Below are 17,613 nucleotides of genomic sequence, written 5' to 3'. Positions count from 1 at the left end.
TCAATTAGAAAGGTTTGCTGTTGTCTTTTCAAGTTGCTTATAATATTTTGCACTTTGGTGTCTCACTGCACTACTCCTGATTCTCTGTCATAATAAGCTGCTGAACTCTTTTGAGGGAGAAGTTTTGAACTGAGTTCTTCCTCCTGATTGCACTAAGTTGTGCTGGCTTCTTTAGTGCCACAGGTTCTCTGATGCTGCAAGAAGCTACTGAGCTCTCTTGTTTTCTGTGACTCCCAGACATCTAAAGTATATCAGTCCCTCAGGCAGTAAGTGAGAATGTTGGGACATGTGTTCTGTTTACCTTTCTCAAGAGAGAAGCTATTAGCTGGCCTTTTTCTCCTAATTCACACTCATCTGTGCTAAATTGAGGGAAGGACAATCATGACTGAAATGGCTTTCTTGAAGAAACCATTTCAATATAGCTATTCTTGACTTTGAGCTTGCCTAGGGGACTACAAATTCTAAGCTGATTTTGGGGTTAAGGTTTTTTGAACTATATGTCACGAAGTCAGTATGTGTGTGGGAAAACAAGGTCTGGGACATATTATTTGTCCATATTGCTTCTTTGTGTCCTTTTTGCTTGGTAAGTTCATAGTTGTCTTTTCTTTGAATGTAATTCTAAATCCTAGTTCTCTTGCATTTCTTTGTTCTTCAAGGATGCCAATTATGTGAATGTCATTCCTTCCTTGCTTGATTTACATTCTCCCTACCATCTTTCTTACCCTATTTTACTTCTGTCTTTACCTTATTTTCAGTCACTTGATATTTGAGTAGTCTTTTGCAGAAGACATGTGGGTTTTATGTTTGTTTGTTTTGTTTTTAAGGATACATTTCATTTGGCTTCTAATAATTTTAGCCTTAATGTGAGATAATCTTTTCTTTGTTGAGTTCAAAGTCAACTCTTCACGTTTGTTTTTATTCTTTGTTCCTTCTCTGATCTTATTTTTAAATTTCTGATTCATTTTTTCATATCCCACATGCTTCTTCACATGCACTGTTTAATCCTAGGAAGATGTTTTGAGAAGTGCATTGTTTAGAGACTCTGTATGTGAACATCGTAGAGTGTACTCTAACAAACCAAGATGAAAACTATAATGTTATTAGGTGATAAAATCTTATATGTCATATATGCAGTCCATTGTTGAGACCAAATATCTTTATGTGGTATGTGATTGAATTTATATTTGGAGCATTTTTCTTAAAGTTTCCTTTTTTTTCTCTTCACCCCCCTCCCTCAGACTGAGAATTTATCAATAGAGATGGAACTAATTGTTGTCTTCTTTAAATAATTACATTTAGTTAAATTTTCTTTTCATTTTTGTAGATTTGGCACCTTAAGTTAGTGGTGCCCTCTTCTGTCTGTGTAGAATGACTTTCTTTTGAGGACAAGTTAAAGGAAGGCCTTTGTTCATTCTAGCTCTTTCTGACTAGTCTTTCAAAATCCCCATTGCCTCTGGATTTATATGAATTAGATGTGTCCAGGTTTATTGGGGATGAATGTACTGGGAAATTTAACCTAGGGCCTCACAGATGCTAGGCAAGCACTCTACTACTGAGCTACATCCCCACCATCTTTTAAATTTATTTTGAGAAGGGGTCTGAATAAGTTGCTCAGGCTGGCCTCAAACTTGTGAGTCTCCTGCCTCAACCTCTGGATAAGTGGACTCAGTTCTTAATTTTATGCTTTTCTGCAAAGATTTGAATCTGCTTGTAGCCTCCGAATCAGCACACTCTTGATTTTAATTTCTCTAATGTTTGCTGTACTTTCTTGTGCTGGCCCATCTCATTTTCTTTGTCATTGTGGTTTTATAAGTTTTTCAGTTCTTTAGTAATAAGTTTGCTTCTTTTGGGAGATCGAGTAGCTATCAGCTATATTTAATGAGGAATTTTGCATGTAAAGTCTTTTTTTTTTTTTTTTTTTAGAGAGAGAGAGAGAGAGAGAGAGAGAGAGAGAGAGAATTTTTAATATTTATTATTTTCCAGCGGATACAACATCTTTGTTTGTATGTGGTGCTGAGGATCGTACCCGGGTCGCACGCATGCCAGGCAAGCGCGCTACCGCTTGAGCCACATCCCAAGCCCTCATGTAAATTCTTAAATAATGACTTTGTATGCAGCCTAACTCATTGGATAAATCTGAAAGCTCAAAAATGGATGTAGGAGAGCCAGACAAGCTGGGATTCAAATTTTAGCCCTGTTCATTTCTACCAGGGTAGACATAGAACCTAGTTTGTCTCCAAAAGAAAACAAAAAATATCTTTTTCATACTTATAGAAATAGAAAAAGCAATCTTTTCATATAGAAAATTAAGAGACCCAGAATAGCCAAAACAGTTCTTAGCCAGAAGAAGGAAGCAGGAGGCATCACTATATCAGACCTCAAACATACTACATAGCAATAGTAACAAAAACAGCATGGTATTGGCACCAAAATAGACCTCTAGGCCAGTGGTGCAGAATAGAAGACACAGAGACAAACCCACATAGTTAAAGTTATCATATAGACAAAGGCATCAAAAACATATATTGAGGAAGAGAGCCTTTTCAACAAGTGGTATTGGGAAAACTGGAAATCCATATGCAACAAAATGAAATTAAACCCCTATGTTTCACATGCACAAAACTCAACTCAAAGTGGATCAAGGACCTAGGAATTAAACCTGAGACTCTGTGCCTAATAGAAGAAAAAGTAGGCCCAAACCTCCATCATGTCAGGTTAGGCCCGCGACTTCCTTATTAAGACTCCCTTAGTTCAAGAAATAAAATAAAAAACAAATGGGATGGATTCAAATTAAAAATCTTCTCAGCAAAAGAAACAATCAGTGAGGTGACTAGAGAGCTTACAGAATGGGAGCAAATTTTTATCACATGCACATCAGAAAGAGCACTAATCTCTAGGATATATAAAGAACTCAAAAATCTTCACACACACACACACACACACACACACACACACACACACACACACAAAAGATCCAATCAATAAATGGGCCAAGGAACTGAACAGATATTTTGCAGAATATGATATACAGTCCGTCAGCAAATATATGAAAAAATGTTCAACCTCTCTAGCAATTAGAGAAATGCAAATCAAAACTACTCTTAAGATTTCATCTCACACCAGTCAGAATGGCAGTTATCAAGAATACAAACAACAAGTGTTGGCACGGATGTGGGGAAAAAGGCACACATACATTGGTTGTAGGACTGCAAATTGGTGCAGTTTATATGGAAAGCAGTATGGAGATTCCTTGGAAAACTTGGAATAGAACCACCATTTGACCCAGCTATCCCACTCCTCGATTTATACCCAGAGGACCTCAAAACAGCATATACTACAGGGACACAGTCACATCATTGTGTATAGCAGCACAATTCACAATAGCTAAATTGTGGAACCAACCTTTCAGTAGATGAATGGATAAAAATAATGTGGTGTATCCACACAATGGAATATTACTCAGTATTAAAAGAGAATAAAATCATGGCATTTGCAGATAAATGGATGGAGCTGGAGAATATTATGCTAAGTGAAGTAACCCAGTCCTCAAAAACTAAATGCTGAATGTTTTCTTTGATATAAGGATGCTGATCCATAATGGGGAGCAGAGGGTACATGGGAAGAATGGAAGATAATTTAGATGGGGCAAAGGAGAGGCAAGGGAAGGTAGGAGATATGGGAGTAGTAAAGATGGTGGAATGAGATGGACATCATTACCCTAAGTACATGTATGAAGAAATGAATGGTGTAACTCTACTTTGTGTACAATCAGACACATGAAAAATTGTGCTCTGTATATGTAATATGAATTGAAATGCATTTTACTTTCATATATAACAAATTAGAATAAATTAATTTAAAAAATTTAACACTAAAAAAAACTCAATAAATGGGGTAAAAGGAACTGAACAGACACTTTTCAGAATAAGATATTTAATTGATCAACAAATATCTGAAAAAATGTTCAACATCTCTAGCAATTAGAGAAATGCAAAAGTACTCTAAGATTTCATCTCACACCAGTCAGAATGGCAGTTATCAAAAATACAAACAACAATTAGAGTTGACAAGGATGTGGTGGAAAAGGCACACTCATACATTGCTGGTGGGACTGCAAATTGGTACAGCCAGTTTGGATAGCATATGGAGATTGCTTATAATACTTGGAATGACCCATCTATCCCACTCCTTGGTCTATACCCAAAGGACCTAAAATCAGCTTACTATAGTAACATAGCCTAAGAGCTATATAGCAGCTCTTTTCACAATAGTTAAACTGTGGAAACAACCTAGATGCCCTTCAATAGATGAATGGATAAAGAAACTGTGATATATATACATGATGGAATAATTTTACTCAGCATTAAAAGAGAATAAAATTATGGCATTTGCAGGTAAATGAATGGAGTTGGAGACTATCATGCTAAGCGAACTAAGCCAATCCCAAAAACCAAAGACTGAGAATGTCCTCTCTGATAAGTGGATGCTGATCCACAGTGCGGGGCAGGGCATGGGAAAAATGGAAGCAAAGGGGAGGTGAGGGGATTTGGGGGCAGTTGTGTACAATGAATCAATATGCATTCTGCTGTCATGTATACCTAATTTAAAAAATACATTTATTTAAAAAAGTTTTTTTCTTAGACTTTGGTACCTTTTATATATGACTGAAGTCATGGATTATTTAGATTGTGGGGGCTATTTTTAATGATATAGAGAATGTATAATATCTCTATGAAAACACAACTGTTTAGGTATAATTACAGTAGATTTTAGAAGAATGTTTCAGAATATTAAAGTAGCCATATGAAGTGGGTTTGGTGTATTTGATCTGTAAGTAGAGAATTGATTTTTTAGGGAAGTATGGAGGTTACAAATCTTTTGAGGGCTACATTTATTTCATTCTGTGTATAAATTAACTAATAGTATTTATTGCCTCTTTTCACTTATTTATTAATTTGTGATTATTAGAATGCTTTGAGTGCATGAGTAAACAATCTGTGTTCAGTTTTTAAAGCTAAATGTGTTTTGTAAATTCTGTTGTACATAGTGTTATCATATAACAATGCTTTTGTTGTTTAAAGAGGAAACTTAGTTCTGAAAGTTAAATTATTCATATGCCTTAGATTATGGTGCATCATCATCAGTCTTTAGGGCCTTTCTCTTCCTCTCCTTCTCTTCTCTTACTCTGTATTTTAATTTTTAAAAATATTTTTTAGTTGTAAATGGACACAATACCTTTATTTATTTATCTTTATGTGCTGCTGAGGATTGAACCCAGGGCCTCACACATGCAAGGCGAGCGCTCTACCACTGAACCACAACCCCAGCCCATGTATTTTAATTTTTATTATGGAAATTGTCAAATAAACAAAAGCAGAAAAAAGAAAAGAAAAACAGTATAATGAATCCGCTAACACAAGGCCAATCTGTTTTCCTCTCTGACACTAATCACACACAGCCTGAATTTTAAAGAAATTGCAAGGCCCCTCTTTGATTTAACTTACTTATTCTGTTCTACCTCTCTTTCCCTTTTTCATTCTTTTCCCCTAACTCTCTGTCTAACGTTTAATGTGTCTCTTCTGGCAAATTTAATGTTATTTTATGTGCATTTATATAAACCACGTCATAACTCGTTCTATTAAGAATTTTCACTCAACTTTTTAAAAGATCTACCATATTAAATGTACATATGCACTGTTGGTACCAACTGCTATATAGTATTCATAGTGAGCATCTACCACATTTTATTTTTTTGTTCTCGTAGCCATAGATTCCCACATTGCCCCAAATTGCCTTCTACAATAGATACTGTTTTAGTGTATAGATCCATTTGTAAACCTGTGTGATATTTTCTTGGGGTTATATGTTCAAGACAGGAATTGCCAGGTCACAGAGAAGGCAGATTTAATTTGATCATGTATTGCCATTACTTTCTAGAATGGTAGCAGATCTGCAGGAATTTGTGTTTTCACACACTTGCTAACACTTGGCATTATCGTAATTTTTGTCTTGCTAATGGTTTTACCTTATCTGTTTAATTTGCATTTCTCTGATTACAAATGAATTTGAGCATCTCTTTGATGCTTTGTTAGCCTTTGGGGTTTTCTTACATGTAAATTGCCTGTTTATATATTTTATCCATTTTTCTTTTGGGACTGTTGTCCTTTTCTTGTGGATTTTCAGGAGTTTCTTACACATTGTAGTTATTTATTTATTTTTAGTTGTAGATGGACATAGTATCTTTATTTATTTATTTTTGTGTTGTGCTGAGGTTCGAACCCAATGCCTCCCATGTGCCAGGGAACACTGAGCTACAACCCCAGCCCCAAAATCTAGTTATTAACTACTTACAGGTTTTAGACATTGAAAATAACTTCTGTCATTTTGTCAGAAGTTTATGAACTACATCCATTGTGTCCTTTGCTTAATAGAAATTTTAAATTTTGATGTAATACATTTCATGAGATTTGTTGCCCTATTGTTTTGCTTATGAAACTCAAAGAATTTCTTTTCTGCTTCTGTAGCAGTAACAAATTTTCCTTTTTTGTTAGGTTCCTGATTTTACCTTACACACTTAGATACATAGTTTGTGTAGGTATTTCCTTTGGTATTTCTTTGTATCTTAAGCAGTTTGGCTGTTGCCCTTTAGTTATGTGGTGTGGTTTTATCCCAACCTTCTCTTTATACATGAGTCTGATCTGTCTTGGAGCTTTCTTATTACATTGATTTATATGAGAGGCTGCATAATTAGTGGTTATTAAGAACATCAACTCTGACTTTGCTACTTATTAACCCAGTGATCTTGGGCAAGTCTCCTAACCACTCTGTACCTCATTTCCTGTTCTATATAATAGAAATAATGCTACCTATTCCCCAAAGTGGAATTAAGTAAAGATTTTTAAAGTGCCTATTAGACAGCAGTAATTGTTATGTAGTTAAATACGTCTATTAAACTTTTTGATACATTTTATTGCTACATATATACATTGTATATATAAATGTAAGCTATTTATTCTTTTGGTATACTTTTTTTTATTACTATGCCTTTATGTATATTTTATAATTTATGAGAGGACAGTCCTCCAACTCTTGCACATTTTATGTTTCCCTTTAAAAGTTGACTTAGCTATTCCAGGACTTATGTTTTTCAGTTTAAATTTCACAATACTCTTCTTGAATGTGCATGTTTTTCTAGATTTAAATTAGTCTGACAAAATGCCAAAGAGATGTTGATTATAATATAGTATAGGTGATTATTTGGGGTAAGCCGATATGACTTGACCAGATCTGATGAAACTTAACTGCTTGTAAGAAACTTGGTAGCTGTCCTAGCTTACTGTTTACTTGTTTATACCATAAGTTTGTTTCCTCATTTACTCATTCCTGTTCTTTCTCTTTTGTTTTTGTATCCTTTGTTTCTTGCTCACTTTATTAATGACAAATGTCAGAAGATTATGAAATTAACATAATTTTTATGTCATTATTATTGATACCTATCTTCCTACCTTCATACCATCATCCTACCTTCCTTTTAATGTACTTCTTTTAATCTAATCTGTGTGAAGCTTTTTGCATATAATGGCCATTCTGTATAATTTTATTTATATCTTGCTACTTGAAAACTTTTTGGATCATTGCACTGATGCTTTTTGAATAATAACTTTTTACATAGCCAAAAGTCTTAAATGAAGTTTTCTTAATTTCCTTAGACTCCACAGAACTTCAAAATTTTTATCAATACAATAGGATAGAATCAATAATTTTACTTTGCATATGGATCACCTGGATTTATATCAATGTTTTGTCACGTAGGGTTATGTTACCTTGAACAAATTACTAAACATCTTTATTCCTTAGTTTATGTTTTAAAGTGCTTTGCATAGACTGATACATAGTAGGAATCCAGTAAAGATTTCATTTTATTTATTTGTTCATTTAATATGTATTGAGCAGGTTCTATGTGTTGTAACTGTCATATGAAAGTAAACAAAATAAGCAAAAATCATGGACTTCTTGGAAATTACTTTATATTTGGGAGGAGGGACTGGACAATAAATGAGATCTTGAGCATGTCAGATATAGCTAAATTGGCATGGAAAAAAATAAAGCAGGAAGGAGTGCTGGATAAGGAAGTCCTGAAAGACATGACATCTCTGATAGATGAGACTTTAAGGAATTTCCAAAGTTACCTATTTGGATATTTGGATATTTGCAAGGAGAAGCAGTATGGCTAGATTAAAAGGATGGAGAAGAGGGAGGAAATGCCAGATAGAGAGATTCTTATAGGTCATTGAGTAGCTTTTCACCTTTACACCTAATATGGTGGGGCTTCTTGGGGAGTGACATGACCTGATTTACCTTTTAAAAGGTAAAACTGCTTTATGGGGAATAAGCCATTGGGGCAAGGGAGGAAGTAGTGAAAGCATTTAGGAGACTACTGTAGTAAGTTGTGCAAGTGATGAAAAGCGATTAGAACCTAGATGTATTTTATAGGAACTTTTAGTTAAAAAATATTTTCTGCTTTACGATGGCAATACTATTTATTGAACATGCAAAACTTTATCTTTCTTTGAATTATTACAAATTTTGTGCTACTACAGTACTAGTAGTGTGGAAGATACTTAGAATCTGTAATAGAATCATTTAGTGTGACTCACATATTTTTCCTTATTCTGTCAGTAGTGACATGCACCTTAATTAATTTAGCAAACAAGTATCTATCTTCTGATAACTGAAAATTTAAACTCCCATTTGTAAGTATGCATGTATTTAAATTTTGAAAAATTCTTTTTAAAATTGTAATAGTCTAAGGTTTGTGGTACCAGTATAAGCCACAGTTATTAAGGGGAAGTGATGGCAGTGTTTTCTATAGGTCTGCAGTAAAGAAACTATTTATAATTGAATGTAAGAAATATTTATAATTGATGCTTGCAGTTATTAAACAACTTTTAAATAGAAGTTTTGAAATTTGAATTAATATTATCAAAGCAACTTACATTGCCTACTTTACATTTTCCAGGAACATCATTTACAGCGAGCTATTTCAGCACAGCAAGTGTTTAGAGAAAAAAAAGAGAGCATGGTCATTCCCGTTCCTGAGGCAGAAAGCAACGTCAACTATTACAATCGCTTGTACAAAGGAGAGTTTAAACAGCCCAAACAGTTCATCCATATTCAGCGTAAGTTTGTTAATTTATTGTTTTTTATTTGTAATTTAAATTTAACAATTAGTTAAAGTCTTTTGCCCAGAGATTTTAATTTTTCTGGTTATAAACACTTATTCATAGAAATGTTAAGCATTAGACATTAAAGTCCTTCTACTTACATTTGAACTTGGAGATCATTGTGAGTTTTAGTAGTATTTGGAACATTTGATGTTTATGCAATATAGGGTTCTATATTGAACTGACACTTACAGTTGAAAGGTGGTGGGTTACCATACCCAAATGAGATTTATTTTTAAAGTCCCCTTGGCCATAATTCACAAGGGTTAGAGCTGAATTTTCTGAAAATTTTCAGTATTACATTCTATATGTACCTTCATCTAGTTTTTATAAAATTCTATCTAATTCTGCCTACTAAATATTCCGTTTTCCTAAAATGATCACTATCTCTAGCTTTAAAGCCATTTCAGCAACCTCCTAACTATAAGATTTACTATTCTTTTTTTCCCTTCTTTATTCTCTTCACAAAGTCTGCCTGTGCCAGGGTGGTCTTCCTAAATTGTCAGTCTGAGCAAATTATGCTCTTGATTAAAATCCTACTGTTCTTCATTGTCAGTAGTAGGAGTGTTCAGCTGATTGTGCATACAGATGCTGGTGTCTTGATATCTTGTCAGATTTTTTTTTTTTTTTTTTTTTTAATTATTGAGTAGCCAGTTAAAATAGAGATTGCAGGGTCCTACTTGCCTACCTAAAGTACTTAGCTCTTTGAAAATCCCTGGTTATGCAGACTGGTGATATGTATTTTTAAGTTTCCAGGTAATTCTGAAATACCACCAGATTTAAGACTGATTTTTAAGATTAACTGTTTTCCATTATTTCTAAGATGCATGTTTTTTATTTTTTAAAGATGAAAAATGGGATTGCATCTTGAATTACTGTTGTTCAGGATTGGTCTTATTCTTCAGAAGAGAACTTGCATTGTTTCTGCTTGGAATTTAGGGACATTACCAACCTAAGACCATTTGAAAGTCTTTGTTTCATTCATTTATTTATTTTTGGACTATAATGTTGACTTTAATTCAGTCAACAGACCTGCTTGGAGTTCATTTCTCAGGGCAAGATTTTATTTCTCTCTCCTTCCACCTAAGGACAAGTTGGGAAATAAAAAGTTCTTCACTGTCCCATTTTGTATGGCTGGTTTATTACTTTATCTTACAAAGAGGGCATAGTTTCATGCAATAATATTCCATTCTATTAAGCTTCTTAATATTAAGATTCAAGCATAAAGCCCCCCCTCCCCGCCCTTATGGTACATACAAATGATACATTCTTGTAATTGATGGCGGTTTAGATTAATAGAATTCATTAGTAGTCAGATTCTTTAGTATGAATATAAGGTCCTTTTTGATTTGTTTCCCTCCTTCTTTATCTTTGGTTACTTTTCTCTTTCCTCTGTGCTATAGGGAGTTACTGAAAATTACTCCCATTTGCTTTATTTCACATTTCATACTTTCTTGCATGTGCTATTTAAGTCTTCGTTTCCTTCATATAACTCATTTAAGATTCAACTATCTTATGAAGCTTTTTTTTTTTTTTTATTCTACTGGTCATTGCTTATTACTGTATCTTATACATACCACTGTTACAGAATTCATCACACAAATTATTTGTAACCATTCTTTCTTTCCTTTAGATTGTAAGAAAGCAGGGATTATTATATACTATTTTCTCTTTAGAGTAAAGTGCTTGGCTTATAGATGCTCAATAAATAGTATGTTTGTTGATGACTGATTTGTTTTAAAAAAAAGCCTTTTGGTTGTAGAAAGATTTTTCAGAGACTTTTCTTCTAAGGATTCAGAAAAACACAAATGCAAAACTTATTTATGTGATTTGTTTCTTATGTATTCTTTGACTTGTGTTCCTTTGTCTTAGTGAATTGCCTTTACCTTTGACTCAGTTAAGAAGGAGACAGCTGTTCATAATGGGAATTTTAAGAAATTATCTTAAGCCAAAGTATTAGTTCTTTTGTATTTTACTAGTAATAAAGCTAGATAGCAGGACCATTTATAAAAATCCATTCTAGGAAATCAAGAGTCAAAAATTAGGTGTATCTCATCTGGTTCGGGCCCGTTGGATACAATAAGCAATAATTTTGTTGGTTTTTTTCATTTCATTTTATTCTATTATTGTAAAAAAAATGGAATAAAAATAATAGAAAATTATCTTATTTTTAAAAGTTTGTTATCATGTACTAAGCATTGTATACACAATATACTGTATATATGGTTTTTAAATTCTGCCTTTTCAATTTTGTTTTTCAAGTTTCTCAGGTTTTTATATGTGTTTTTACGTGTGTGTATATGCTTCCATCATATCCACAGTTTGCTTCTTATATGCCTATTATTAGACTTAAGGTTATGTGTACTAAATTTTAAGCTCACATTTTTATTGAGGTTTTTAAATGAAAGTTTAAATTTTTTTAACCTAAATTATTGCCAATTCTTTAAATATACAGTTTCAGGTTTTTTTTTTTTTTTTTTCTCCTTCTCTAGATTTTAAGCTTCTCAGGAGCAGGAGCTCTTATGTAGTTTAGTATTTTTATTACTCAATACAGTCTCACACTGTTCTCAGTACACTCCCCCCCCCCCCCCCCCCGATTTCTCTATCCCTTCCTGCTTTAAGCTACAACAATGATGAGCTTTTTGCAGCTCTTCAACTTACACTTAGTTTTTCATTTCTTCACAACCCCTTTACTTCTTACTTTTGCACAGGTTAAATGGAACCTGCTTCCAGAATAATCTTTAGAAACCTTGTTTTGACTCCTTTAAGCAGAATTCTTAGCACTGTTTGCCTCAAGGCCTTCTGTGTTATTTACACTTGTCATTGTGGCACTGACTATTTTCAGTTGTGATAGCCTTCTGTTGCATTATAAAGCCCTAGTAGAACTCACCAAGAGCTAGGACTTTTTTGGGGAAAAAAAAAATCTTTTCATTTCACTGCCTAGTATAGTACATGTGGTTATATATCCAATTAACTATTTACTGGATAAATAAAATGAATTAATGAATTGATTAAAGGTAAAACCATACACACCATGGTATTTTTTTAGATATAAATCTTGTAGCACTTAAAATTATATTGTCAAAAATAATTATTATTAGTGCATACAGTAAAATTGAAGGACCTAATGTGTTGCATCCAAGTTAGGAGAGGTGAATTCTCTTATTCATCACTCATTTTAGAGCAAATAGTTGGGAGCAAAATGATTTCAGTCTGGTATGGTTATGAGATAAATATTTTTGTTTTTTCATCTCCTTTTCAGTACCAGTTCTCATAATCCCTATACTGGTATTTGGGGGGAATTTATTTAATCACAGAACACTGGATTATTCTTATCAGGTTGGAAGCATCTTGAAGGCTTATAGTCTCTGATATCCCAAAATACTCATACTCTTCTAGACTTAGGCTGATTCTACATGCCCATCAGTTGTGCACCACGTGTTTTATATATCATTGAACACATCTACTGTACCTCAACCTAAATGTTACAATTCTTTTATTTCTTTTGGAGTTTAGTAATTACTTTAAATTCAGTATCCAACTTTTTCTTCTTGAGGAAAATGACTTACTTTCAGTAAACTATTTAACCTCCTATTAACCCCCTTTAAAAATGTTACAGTATCTTAAAGTTGGCATTAAGTATTAAAATTTTAGAACATGAAGGAACTTGAGATATTGGTTTACAAAATTTTTTCCAACTTTGGAAATAATTAAATGGTTTTTGGTAGTAGTGTTCTTGTTTCTTTTTTTAAAGTTAAGGTTTATTTCCTCTTCTAATTGCATCCCACCTACAAATACAAATGAGTATATTGCCTCACCTGCTGGACTGAAAGAAAGTAAAATTCAGGAGAAGGAGTGGGTTGGGTCGTTCCTTGTTATCCATCAGGAAGGAAAGGAACATTACTTTACACCTAGTATACTTCAGGTTGGCTCCTTTTCAGTCAGATAAAGCTGATCATTATCAAGTCTACAATGGAAAAAGAGGAAAATTCAATGTAGTGAATCTGTATATTCAACTATTTTCAGCAAGAGTGCAATACATGTCACCTTCACAGCTGACTTTCATGTCACTATCCTTGGAATTTCCTTTTATGTCCCCCCCCCCCCCCATCGTAGATCCTTTGCCCAGGGATGGGCAAATATGGTTTGATTAGAAAGAATGGGGAATGATCCAAATATTTGGTTAAAAAGAGATCAAAAGACAAAATATGAGTATTGTTTTGTTTATACAGTAAAACTTATTGGTGAAAAGAATGTATTCTGGGAACATCATTCTGTTTTAAAAATATCACTGAATGTATAGTAAGAAATCATTTTGGGCACAAATCTCATGAAATTATTTTAGACATTCAATACTAGAAAAAATGATGCTATGAATACAGAATAAGATTGTATCAATTTGTGGAAAACACATTCCAGGTGAAGCTGGATTGCAGGTTGAGGTTAGAGGACTGACTAGTAGTACAGTGAACAAGGCCAGACAGTGAGGGCAATCCACTTGCAGATCATCTGGCCCTAAGGATCTTCCTCACCTCTGGGGTTAAAACTGTTACCACTTACTATCTTTAGACAAAGCTCAGTATGGTGCTAAGACTGAAGTAGTAAAGCAGGATCTGGGTGGCTGATAATTTAGGAAGAAGAAGGGGCCTGCAGCCCCAAGAGATATTACATAATAAAATGATGCCCAGCACTTGGGGGGAAAGTAAAATAATCATTTAGTAGCCTGACTGAGATGGGGAAAAAAAAAATCTGAGTTCAAGCAGAGTTCTCCTTCAACCTGTGTGCAGTTTTGTGTGTCTAAAGTTAAAAAACGGTATCTGTAGTGACTTTGAGTAAAATGCAGCATAATAGATTAAGGACCATGGTCAAAGAAATCTGGGAGAAAGTAAACAGGTAAATTTGCTGCATAGTGGCTGTATATTTTAAAGATGGTAGAATTAATAGACAAAGCATGAAAGTAGGATCGGTAATAAGGTGCCTGTTTCTTGATATGGAAGGAAGCACTCAAAACCTTCCTCTTGCGACTTCCAAAGAAAATACTGTGATATAACTCAGCACATCTGGCTGTACTAGTAAAAGTTCCTAGAAATGGGGCTTTGGCATATTCACCTAGCAACTAGCATCTTCATGGAAGATTCTCCGATGACACCACACTGGCCTGAGAATTAACACCTTTAAACATTTTGTCTGTCTCCCATAAAAAAACTAAATGATATTTGTCTTCCCATCTTACCTGGTAATATAATTCTGTGGGTTGCCTACCTTATAAAAATGTTCTCTCATATGCTTGCTTCCTGAAAATGTTAATAGTTAAGACCAAATTTTTTTTTTGCCATAGCTGTGAGTAAAAAAAAAAAAAAATAGTGAAACTGGTATATACTTAACTTCCATGTCCAGTTCCTGTCAGTGTTTTATATAAATTTTGTATGTACTAGGCAGATAGTCCTCAAAGGAATGTTATGAGGCAACTAATATTTTAATCCCCATTTTGAACTTAAAATTACATAGAGTCAGGTTTAACCTGTCTTTGAAGAAAATCTCACAACCCTAATGAAGGAGGCTGAAATTGGGAAAGAACTGTGTGACAATTGATGATTTCTAAATCTCCATTTAAGCTATATGCTTGGCAAAAAAGATAAGGTTTACTTTGAATTAAATGAATTGGACTGCATAGGACCTTGTTTGGGTGGCTTTAATTTTTATCCATCTCTTTAAGAAAAAAAAATGCTGTTTACTATACCTCTCATGGTTTCAGACTAATATGGATAACAGAAGTGAGTCATGTAAAGGATGGGAGATTAAAAAGGAACTTTCCATAATGTTGCTTTTTAAACTCAAGGCAATATTTTTGTGATTAAAATAACTTTTCTCACTGACATTCTTCTTGTCAGTAATCAAAGTTATAAAGTTATACAGTCCCCTTTCCATGGAGTTGAAAAACCGTAAGAAAGGGGATCTCACCCCCAAATAGTTTTGGGCTTCGTTTTTGCGGGGCAGGGGATGGTTATTGGGGATTGAATCACGAGCCTTGCACCTGCTAATAAGCAAGTACTCCATGACTGAGCTACATTCTCCCAGGCCTAAAAGAGTTGATTTTTATTACTGACTTAAGCTTCTTCTTTGTTTCTCTCATTGAAGCCTAAGTATGTTTATTTGTATTTTGAGAAAGTGATTTTATTCTGATTATAAGGAAAAATAATTATTAATTATAGAAAAAACCCCTAATAATCCCATCTCCCAAAGATGCCCAACACAGATAAAAGTTGTGTTTTCCCCCTTCTTTACAAATATATATTACATTGTGTGTGTGTGTATGTTTAAGAGTGTATGTGTGTGCTTGTGACTTTTTTGATAGTAAAGAAAAGTAAGCATTTTTTTCTAGGTAATTAAATAATTTTCAAAGCTATAAAATATTGCAAGAAATTAGTTTCATGTTCTTCTTTATTTGGCATGAATCTATAAAAAGGCCAGTACTGAAGGTTTATTTATTTATTTTTTAAAACTCATCTGCATTTATTACTGTTTAAAGCAAAATGTTGACTTGGGCACTACATATTTCCATTCACAAGCCTTATTGAATTACTTTTTGAACAGCTTTGTAACACACCTAAGGTAGGAGGTTTAAGCTTTATTTTTTACAATAATTTTAGATTTACAAAGAAAAAAGGCAGTGTAGTTTCCATATGCTATCCACTACACATATACACACATTTTGCCTACTATTAATTAATGTCTTGCATTTAGTTGATACATTTGTAATAGTTAATGATATTGATACCTTATTATTAACTGAAGTCCATAGTTTATAGTGTGCTTTTGGTTATGCAGTTTTATGGATTTTGAAAAGCTCATAACATCATGGACCAGTCACTATTACAGTATCTTACATAATAGTTTTTACTATTATGAAAAATTTTGTCTTGCATTTCACCAATTTATCCTTTTGAATCCTTCACAACCACTAATATTTTTGCTCTCTTTAATTTTTCCTTTTCCAGAATGTTATATAGTTGGAATAGTATAAAGCATATCCTTTTCAATTGGCTTTTTATCAATGTGCATCTGAGGTGGTTCTGTATTTTTTTTATTGTTTAATAGCTCGTTTGTTTTTATCATTGAATAATGTTCCATTGTATGGATGTGCTACAACTTGTTTATCCCTTCATCTATTGAATGATATCTTGGTTCTGTTCTAAACATTTATGTATGGTTTTATATGATGAATATTCAACTCATTTAGGTATATACCTAGGACAACTGTGTTCCAAAGCTACTGTACTATTTTGTATTCCCACTGACCAAAGAAATGCTTTTGGCCGGCATCCTTACCCCAGGACTTGGCATCTCAATTTTTTGGTTTTGGCTGTTCTAATACATGTGAAGTGTTATCTCATTACTTTAATTTGCCATTCCCTAATGACTTAGGATGTTGAGCACTTTTTCATATGATCAGCTTTTATCTTCTTTAGTGAAGTGTCAATTTAACTCTTTTGTCCATTTCTTATTGAGTTGTATTTTTTTCTGTTTTAGATATAAGTTTTTTATAGATCTATGTTTTGCATGTTTTCTGCCTCTTCAAGGGTTGTCTTTTCAGTTCCTGTCTTACACAGAGTAGTTTTTAATTTTAATGAAGTATAGTTTTCCAATATTTTAAAATGAATTATGCTTTTGTTATTGTTTTTAAAAGCTCATCACAGACCCAAGATTACTGAGATTTTCTTGTGTGTTCTAAGTTTTATAAATTGCATTTTACTTTTATGTCTACAATCCATTTTAAGTCAAATTCTGTAGACGGTAAAAGATCTGGGTCTATAGATTTCATTTTTTTTCATATAGATGAATGTCCAAGTATTCTAGAATTTATTATTGCAGATTTTTTGTTTCATTGGATTCCCTTTGTTCTTTTGTAAAAGTTCAATTGATGGACTAGGGATCTAGCTCAGTGGTCAAGCATTTGCCTAGTATGCATGAGGCCCTGAGTTTAATCCTCAATACCACCCCCCACCCCACAAAAAAATCAGTTAACTATATTTATTTGGATCTCTTTCTGGGCTCTCTATTCTGTCCCATTCATCTTCTGTCTCTTTCATCAATATCAATCATGCTGTCTTGATTACTGTAGATTCACAGTAAATCTTGAAGTCAAATAATATATCTTTTGCCTTTGTTCTTCTTCACTTGTGTTGTCTTTTCTGGATCTCTTTCCATAGAAAATTTAGAATCAATTCATTTATATCTACAAAATAAACTTGCTGGAATTTTTTTATTGGTATTTTGTTGTATCTATAGATCATTTTGGAAAGAATTGACATTTTAATGGTATTAAGTCTCCTATCCATGAGAGTAAAATATCTCTGTATTTAGATCTTTTTTTTATCAATTTAAAAAT

At 33.4% G+C, this 17,613-nt stretch overlaps 1 protein-coding gene across 2 annotated transcripts in view; it reads left to right on the top strand.

The window, feature by feature from the left end:
* Epc2 (enhancer of polycomb 2) overlaps positions 1-17,613 on the top strand; it is a 139,962-nt gene that overhangs the window by 42,521 nt on the left and 79,828 nt on the right. For both annotated transcript variants that reach the window (XM_076865568.1, XM_076865567.1), the window contains exon 2: positions 9,020-9,179. In XM_076865568.1, coding sequence (XP_076721683.1) covers positions 9,020-9,179 — 160 coding nt within the window. The remainder of the gene's footprint in view (positions 1-9,019; positions 9,180-17,613) is intronic.

Source organism: Callospermophilus lateralis, chromosome 9 (assembly GCF_048772815.1).
Source record: "Callospermophilus lateralis isolate mCalLat2 chromosome 9, mCalLat2.hap1, whole genome shotgun sequence".
Lineage (NCBI taxonomy): Eukaryota > Metazoa > Chordata > Mammalia > Rodentia > Sciuridae > Callospermophilus > Callospermophilus lateralis.
Note: the sequence above shows the minus strand (reverse complement) of the source record. Positions and strands in the feature narration are given on the sequence as shown.